Genomic DNA, 8,547 nt, shown 5'->3' with positions numbered 1-8,547 from the left:
TCATTATAGTTAATTTATTTTTCAATATGTTGTTATAATATTATGATTTACCTGGTTGTTTAGGGTTCATGTCAACCTTTAAACAGCTGTTCATACTGTTGTTTTAACATGTCTACTTAGTAAATGAATGAAAGTTTCAGTTCCTTTTACCTGCATCATAATACAGGCGCTTTAGATTTTCTTCCTCTCTGACCCTCCTCTGCCTCTGATTGGTCCAGCTGCTGCCACTTCTACCTCTCTGATTGGTCCGTAGCGAGAGTGCGTCTCGCCCAAAGCGGAAGTGAGTACTTTTAGATATTTGCAGCTGTGATGAACCACAGGAGGATGTGAAAACGGGAAGAAAACGCTCATTTGCTGCCTCTTAAGAGTACAAAACGACACTTCTAATCAGATAAAGAGTCAGACGGAGTCGACGACATGATTTTAGCAGCGTGCTCGTTTTTCTTGATAATTTCGTGGGCCGGAGCGGCTCAGAAAGGAGCGGACGACGACTGGGTTCATCTTCCTAACAAATGTGAAGGTAACGGCTCCAGCTAGCAGCGTCTGGTTCTCAAGACATGGTCCGAGGACCTTCAGAGGTCCACAAGAGAGGGAGAAACAGATATTTTACTGTAATTTTACTTTGTGGTGTCTCACAGTGAGACGAGGCCCGAGGCTGTTTGTCAGACTAACCTCTGTTTACATGTGTGTTAGAGTAGTGGGTCTCAAAGTGGGGTACGGGGACCTTCAAGGGGTCCCCAGCAAAAAGGAGAATCATTTATTTTCATTATAAGTAACATAATGACAGAATCTGTGACAATTTTGCTCATGGTATTTGCTCATTTTTTATATATCTAGATAGGATCCTGGGACAAAATCTTATTAAATGGGGGCTCGTTGTCTAATTTATGTGTATATCTAATCATAGATCTCAACAATATCCTCTAAAAAGCTTCTGCTTGAGGCCCGATTACTTTGTTTAACTGGATAAAGCTTTTATTTCTAATTCATTAATGGATCGAAAGATACTCTATTAATCCCAGAGTTGAATGAAACTGTTACAGCAGCCAACAATGAGGTAAAAGAAACAATTAAAGGATGAATTATATACAATAACTCAATAAACTAACTCAAATATAAAGAGTAAATAGAACAGAAGTAATAGAACTGGTCAGGTGGATATTGGTGCATTTTTATCTTCTATAGTTTAACATGTTGTGAGCTGATGTCAAATAATGATGTGATAGATAGAGGTGAACGTAGCTTGTTTTGGAGGGTTGCATTAAGCTTTAGTGGGTGTTGGGCACTAGACCAGTCAACTAGATAAACGATGATGATGATGATGATGATGATGGTGGCGTTCAGATCAACTGAGCCACTTTACTTTATCCTGAGCAGATACACTGTGAGGTCAGGTCCAGCTGCAGTGAGTATCTGGACTAGAACAGGACTCAAAGGTAGTTTTAAAGGTCTTTAAAGGTTATTTCAGGGTTGGAGAACGGTGTCACCTGTCAGAGGGCTCAGTAGATTAATGACAGAACATCCTGGAACCACTGCAGGGCTTAATGAGGTCAAAACACCTTTTAATATCAACACTGGCCTTCTGTAGGGATGCTCAACTTTTTGCACATTTCACCATGTGTCTGTAAACTTAAAAAGGCAAATAATTTAGGATTAGAAGTTTCAGGATTAGTATTTGATAAAGGAAATATATTTATAAGTGTTCAGATCAGAAGAACTTCAACTGTTTCTCTCTATTTTCAGTCTGTAAGTTCGTCAGTATCGAGATGAAGTCGGCGTTCGATGAAACGGGGAAGACGAAGGAGGTCATCGACAGGAACTACCGCTTCATAGACAGCAAGGGAGCGCCGCCAATCAAATACGTCAAGTCGTAAGTGTGTGTGTGTATATATGTGGGGAGATGTTTTATATTAAGTCTCTTTATTTTGGGGGTAATTTCACTCACAAATGTGACAGCATAACAGCAGAAACGAAACCTCCAACCCTGCTGAGTGTGAGAGAGTTTGCTGGTATGATTCTGGATCTTTTTCAGTCTCTCACTCACTTGCTCGTTGAGGCAGCGGGGACAGGAACTCGGTCAAGTTCAGTTCCTGTGGAGGTTCTCATTATAGAACAAGGAAGCCGTTGAACTGCTGTTCAAGTGATAAAAGAACTCCAGAGATTCCAGCGCGTCTTTGAGTCTCAAGTATTCTTCAACTCTGTAAAAGAGCATTAAAGGGCAGCACTCCACCGGACTGAAGGAGCTCTACTGCATACATGGGGGGAAAAAAGTTGAATAAAGCTTTTTGTTGCTCCAGATAGAGCTAAAAAAAATGGCATTGTGGGTAACGTAGGCTCCAGAGTTTGACATGGAAGGGTTAGAGCTGAATGTATGGAGTAAAAAAAGATGATATTTCTGCATCTGCTGCTTCGATTTAGTCCTTTTTTTTTTTTTTTTTTAAAGTTCCTCTTGATGTTGCAGAGGAAGAACGCTAAACTTAGAAATCCAGATAAGATGCTGGTTCAAGCCTTTTTTTCTGCATCTGACGGCTCCTTTTCCTTTTTTCTCAGTGTTTTTTTGTATTATAGGAGTGCAATCTAAATGATTGGCATACACTTAAAATATCTAAAATCCACTGTGCTAGTAGACACATTTGTTTTTGCTCTTCAGCTGTTATATAACGTGAATCTAACACAGTTTAATCCTTCTGTCTGTCATCAAATTCTGTCCATTATATCAACTGTCACCTCTCATTATGTAAGACTGAACTACACATTCAGCTTTTTGTGTAGAACCAGTCAGGACTGACGTTTCATCCTTTTCTATTGTATTGCAATATATATTTGGATGTGTAACAGCACAGAGTGAGACGTTTTGGCTCAGAGTCACATGTAGTGCTGACAGCGTTCAACAGGAACACGCTGGATAAACATCATGAAACCGCCTTTTATCCTCAGGACCGAGTCAGAGTTCACCAGCTCTCTGATGTTCACTGATCCGGACTCATCGTCCAGCAGAACACTTGAACTCGGCTCAGAGTCCGTCACAAACACGTTCAAGGTTTGATCTGAAACCTGCACTTACTCTGAATCTCTCTCTCTCTCCTCTCTCTCTCTCTCTCTCTCTCTCTCTCTCTCTCTCTCTCTCTCCTCAGAGACCTCAGATTCATCGAGGTTGTAGAAAATGTGTGTCAGAGGCTGCTGGAATATAATCTGCACAAAGAGAGAACCGGCAGTAACCGCTTCGCCAAGGTCAGTCTGTCACTGTGTGTCTGTTTTTGTCTGTAAGCTGTTTAACTGCAGTTTAATGAGCAAAGTTACATTTTAGCAAAGTTTGATCTGATATGAGTTATTTATAGATCTATTAAAACTCTTTGTTCAACATGGTCCAAAATATTAAAGCAGCTATAATCAATATTTTTATTTGTAATGTGAAAGTTGTGTGGTAGTGATGAGTTGGAGGAGAGTAAGGCTGAAAGTTTAATGTGGACGACGTCAAAGTGATGAAGCCACAAAGAACAACTTTGCTGTTTTGTAAAATGTATTTTGTTGATATTATTTCTGTTTTGTAAATATAAATCTTGTTGTTACTATGGAAAGTGATTTATAAGTAAATATTTACTGACTCTCATCCGTGTTGGAGCTGGTTTTTCTTTTGTTTTGTTTATTTTTTTTGAGCATAGTTTGGCCGTAGTTGATTGGCTGAGACCAGCTGATACCAGCTAAGACGTGGTGTACGTGTGGTGCAGCGAGAGCTTAAACGCTTCTTAGTTTGTTGATTATCTATATTACGTTTTGTTGTTTTGATACTTTGAGTTCATATGAATAATTTTCTTTGATTTGAACTTGACGTGAAGTTGCCATAGAGACACATTTACATAACATATTCAAACATTTGTACGAGAGGCCTACAGGTAAAATCATCTTACTGTAAGAAGAAGAAGAAGAAGAAAATGTGTGTGTGTAGGAAGTCTACGGTGTCTGAGGGGTTTTATTTGGAAGCATCGTAGAACAATCAGCTTCCTCTTCACATGCAGCGAGCAGCTGTTTTCAGTCAGAAGCTCTAAAAACTCTACTGAACCCTCCCCAAAACATCAAGTAACAACATTAAACAATATGATCATTAAAAGTCACATTACATTATTATGAGAATAAAGTGACCCACAGCTCCGAATGTTTGTTTCTGCTCATCTGAGAGATCTTTATAACTTTATGACTCAGTGTCAACAGTTACACATGTTTGCAGATGTTTACAGATGCTGCTGGTCGTCATGACAAACAGCTTGAATTTGATTAACATCTGCTGTTAAAAATATTTATAAATGAAAAGCCAGATTGTACAAGTTCCAGGAAAGTTTGTGTCCGACTTTTTTTCTCACTATTATTGTGTGTGTGTGTGTGTGTGTGTGTGTGTGTGTGTGTGTGTGTGTGTGTGTGTGTGTGTGTGTGTGTTCAGGGCATGTCAGAGACCTTCTCCACCCTTCATGGTTTGGTGAATAAAGGAGTGAACGTGGTGATGGATATTCCCTTCGAGCTGTGGAACGAGACTTCAGCAGAAGTGGCCGACCTGAAGAAACAGGTGCTCTTAATGTACTGAGATCAAATAAACACACCTGACTAAATATTTAGATATATTTTTTATATCAAAATGGTTTTATACTGACTCTGAGGGTTTAACTTGTTCCACTTAAAATCATCACTGTTATGTGCACTTCACATAATTAGCAATTACAAAGAAAAAGCAAACAAATACTAAAGTATTAGGGCTGTAGTCTGCTGGTCGACTGGTCGATTAGTTGGTCGATATGCTCTCGTCCGACTAAATTCTCATTGGTCGAATAATCTCCGTGTTATTTTCATAAGGACAAAAGTGCTACATCAACAGCTTTCCAGGATTAATCCATTATTTCCTGCGGCGGGAGGGACAGACTAACAAATTACCTGTGAAAACAACGGGGGGTGTATTCAAAACACCCCCGTTGTTTTCACAACTTTGAACTCGCCCAACCTAACGGAGACTGTTGGGTCTAACTGTCCTTAACGTTTACTGAACGTTTACTGAATCTGTGTTTCTCCATGATGACACAACGAGAACCCCCGCCAGGCCAAAAAAAAATATTTTTTAATATTTCATTTCCGAATGACTATTCATTCATTCGGAAATCGACAGCGTTTGGGAGTCTCTGTGCAGCGCTGTTCCGGTACGTGAGTCAACCTCTGCCGTTGCCTGGGAAACCACTGGTAGCGTTGCTCCGTTAAGGAGTATGTTTGCGTAGCGAGCAGGAAAGAGCGAGGGACAGAGAAGTGACGGGGCAGAGGAAAAGATTAGCAGTAAGTTGTCAGTACAGTACAGACAACGGTGTGTCGGTTAATAAATGCTAAAAAGTCACGTCTGTTGTTTCCCCAAATGCTGGAAAAGTAAAGGGGGTTAGCTCCAAAGTTAGCAACAATGGGTTAGCATAACCTGAAGATGCTAAACAGAGAAATACAAAACAGAGAAATGTGTCGCTGCCGAGTTAACTGTGAACCCCTTGAGGCAAAAAAATGTTATTTGGTGATTTTAACATAGTCACAAAACAACCAACAAAACTTTTAAGTACTTAATATTCATTGTTAATTTACTAAAATGTGTGTGTGTGTCAGTGTGATGTGTTGGTGGAGCAGTATGAGGACGTGATTGAGGACTGGTACAAAGGAAACCAAGAGGAAGACTTCACCACATATCTGTGTGAGAAACACGTTCTCAAAGGACAAGACGCAGGTAACACACACACACACACACACACACACACATAATGTCCCTCTTTCCCATCATGTCGTGTCTCTCCATCATTTCCTGTCCATTGCCTTATTTTCCTTTTCTCTGTTTTTGTTTATTTATTTTCTATTTCCTGTTTTTTTTTGTGTGTATTTTCGCCTTCTTCTTCTCTTTTGTCCCTCCCTCCTTCTCATTCCATCACATGCTTTTCATCACGTTCTCTTCCCTCTCTCTCCTCTCTCCTCCGTCCAGCCTGCCTGAAAGAAGAGTGGTCCGCAAAGAAGAAGGGAGACCCGGCAGCCATCGCGGAGGACAAGAAGAAGAAGAAAAAGAAGAAGGGCGGGAAGAAGGGAGCGGACGGAGGAGATGGCAGCTCGGAGGGAGAGAAGACGACCAAGAAGAAGAAGGAGAAGAAAGTGAAGAAGAAGAAAAAGGGAAAGGCTCCGGCGGAGAAGATGGACGGAGGGATGTCTTCGGACGAGGAGATCCAGCCGCAGGTGCTTCTGTCCGGGCAGAAGACGGAGCTGTGAGTCCCGGTCCGGACCTGGATCAGCTCTACTAGACGAAACTAAACTCTTAGTAAAAAGCAGCTTGTTGAGGTTGAGATGAGCTCTCGTACTGTTACACGCCGTTTTTTAAAAGTCTTCGTTTTAGTTTATTTTTGGACGGTCTGAGCTTGTTGCAGGTTCTTAGTGTTTTAAGATTTGAGGTCTTTGCACACCGAGTCCGTTTTTTTAATCCCGTCATCCAACAAAAATCATTACGCACAGAAACCTTTCACACTGAGTCCGATACGTTTTATTACTATATTCGAAAATTCGCAATACAAAGCAAAACGGAGTCGTCAAGCAGTGAGCATGATTTTTCATCTAAATTTCTTGAAAGAAAAAGAAAGAACCACACAGTCTCTGCTGGAGCTGACGGTATCAGTGTTTCCAGGCTGTGTCGTTTGCGTGTACGGTGGCTCTGAGCGGTCAAACAACTCTGTAAACGCAGAAAATCAAACCTGCTCCGAAAACTTTAACGACGGATGAAACTTTCGGAGTCGGTGCATAATAAACGTGATCGACACAAAGTGGTGTCGTATTTATTTTTTTTAACGTGCAACAATTTCGGACGGAAAAAAACAAACTTGGCGTGCAAAGACCTTTTTTAAGAACCCATAATCCAAACTAACGTGTTTGGTCATTTGACATTTTCACCTCCATTTCAGCTGGAATTCAAACTAATGTTGATTTGAACTTGCAGGCACCCTTACTAACATTGTCTCTGCTTTAAAGGATAATTCTGCTTTATTACAACCTGGATGTTATTTTAATACTTTAATGCCGTGTTTCTATTGGTTATAATATCACTAAACGCTTCCAGTTAACTGCAAACATCTGGGAACACAATGACGTCGCTACAACTGTAAACACGCTTCAAAACAATTTGGATGAATCATGAATCATTTATCAAGCAAAAACGGTATCTTGCTAATATATTTGCTGCTTTTCTCGCTTTTATTTAATTGTTAATTGAATTTCTTTGTGTTTTGGACTGTTGGTCAAACAAAACAATCAATGTAAAGACTTCATCTGGAGTTCTGGGAGACAATGAAGGGCATTTTTTTTATTATTTGTTGATGTTTTGTAGAATAAAATATTAATTTATTAATTGAAAAATGATAAGTTGCAGCCCTAAAAACACCAACACTGGATTCCTGAAGTGTCCATCAGCTGTTGGACAATGTTAGTTTGAGTTGATGCTTGTTTTTATTATTATTTCATTGTGTCTTTATGTCAATGTAATTTGAAGTGTGGCTCATGCTGTTTCTCCTTTATAATGTGAATTTATGTGTTTTTTCTTCACATCTCTGGTGTTTTAAAAACCTCGTATTTACAGAAATATTCATTCCACCTGATAATCGGTACATTATCAATAATCTGTTTTGATTTAATACACTTTAAAGATCTTTAAAGATGCTCAGAATGAGTTGATGGACAGTCAACGTTCTTCTATAGATTTGCTTTTCTGTGTGATATTTGAAATATTATGATATTTCTCAGTGTTTTCTATCAGTATGAGAAACTGACTGTTCAGAAATCAGATGTTTTAACATCTCAGCAGATTAGATTATTGTATTTTCAGCTTTCTTTTTTTTAAAGGTTTCAGTGAAATTCCCCTTTAATGAGTAAACACAACATGAGGTACCTCGTTAAAATGTTAGATTTGTGTTCCTGTGATGTGTTTTATGCTTTTGTTTGTTTTCTTTGTGTGTGCTGTACAAAAGCTGCTATTTCAGGTGTCTGTGTGTGTGTGTGTGTGTGCTTGTTAAACTGCCGAGCCGACGATGAAGGTTTGTGTGTGTGTGTGTGTGTTTTTTTGCATTTTTTCTCAAGTGTGTGCGTGTGTGTGTGTGTTTCTACAGATTTTTATGCTGAAGTAAAACGCTGGCTGTGTTGGATTTGAGTCGCTGTTTGAAACCTTGAGCTGACACATCAGTGGATCAATAAACAGCTTTGAAAAACTGATTGTTATAAATGATTATTTCTGTGTTAAACGTCTCGTTTTCAGAGTCAATTTATTCACAATGAGAATCTCTGGAGTTTCGTTGCAGCCTTTAAATGCTTCACAACAACCACATTATCCAAACTTTACATTATTAATTAACAATAAATTATCCAGCAGGTGTAATGTTCACTTGTGACCACTGAAGGGAGGCAGAGAGTTTGTTTTTAGCAGCAGTATAAGATGTTGGATATTTAGAAAATGTGGGTATTTTATTAATTTTTATTATTTTATAGATTGTTTTAAAAAAAGGTTTAAAT

General features: G+C 39.2%; 1 protein-coding gene across 1 annotated transcript; it reads left to right on the top strand.

Annotated features, from left to right (window-relative positions):
- Positions 1–267: 267 nt before the first annotated feature.
- cnpy3 (canopy FGF signaling regulator 3) lies at positions 268–8,248 on the top strand. Its single transcript, XM_044341014.1, has 6 exons — positions 268–520; positions 1,744–1,870; positions 3,135–3,231; positions 4,436–4,558; positions 5,623–5,740; positions 5,990–8,248. Exons 1-6 carry the CDS (start codon positions 418–420, stop codon positions 6,265–6,267), a joined length of 846 nt encoding a protein of 281 aa, XP_044196949.1. The 5' UTR covers positions 268–417; the 3' UTR covers positions 6,268–8,248.
- Positions 8,249–8,547: the final 299 nt, after the last annotated feature.

Source organism: Thunnus albacares, chromosome 22, assembly GCF_914725855.1.
Source record: "Thunnus albacares chromosome 22, fThuAlb1.1, whole genome shotgun sequence".
Taxonomy (NCBI): domain Eukaryota; kingdom Metazoa; phylum Chordata; class Actinopteri; order Scombriformes; family Scombridae; genus Thunnus; species Thunnus albacares.
This window is presented reverse-complemented; position numbering and strand designations above follow the sequence as displayed.

What these genes read in the sequence shown, in the direction of transcription:
- cnpy3 (XM_044341014.1), top strand. Translation starts at nt 418, where the DNA reads ATGATTTTAGCAGCGTGCTCGTTTTTCTTGATAATTTCGTGGGCCGGA. An exon ending in TCTTCCTAACAAATGTGAAG is followed by an intron (nt 521 to 1,743) that starts GTAACGGCTCCA and finishes CTCTATTTTCAG; the next exon opens with TCTGTAAGTTCGTCAGTATC. An exon ending in TCTCAAAGGACAAGACGCAG is followed by an intron (nt 5,741 to 5,989) that starts GTAACACACACA and finishes TCCTCCGTCCAG; the next exon opens with CCTGCCTGAAAGAAGAGTGG.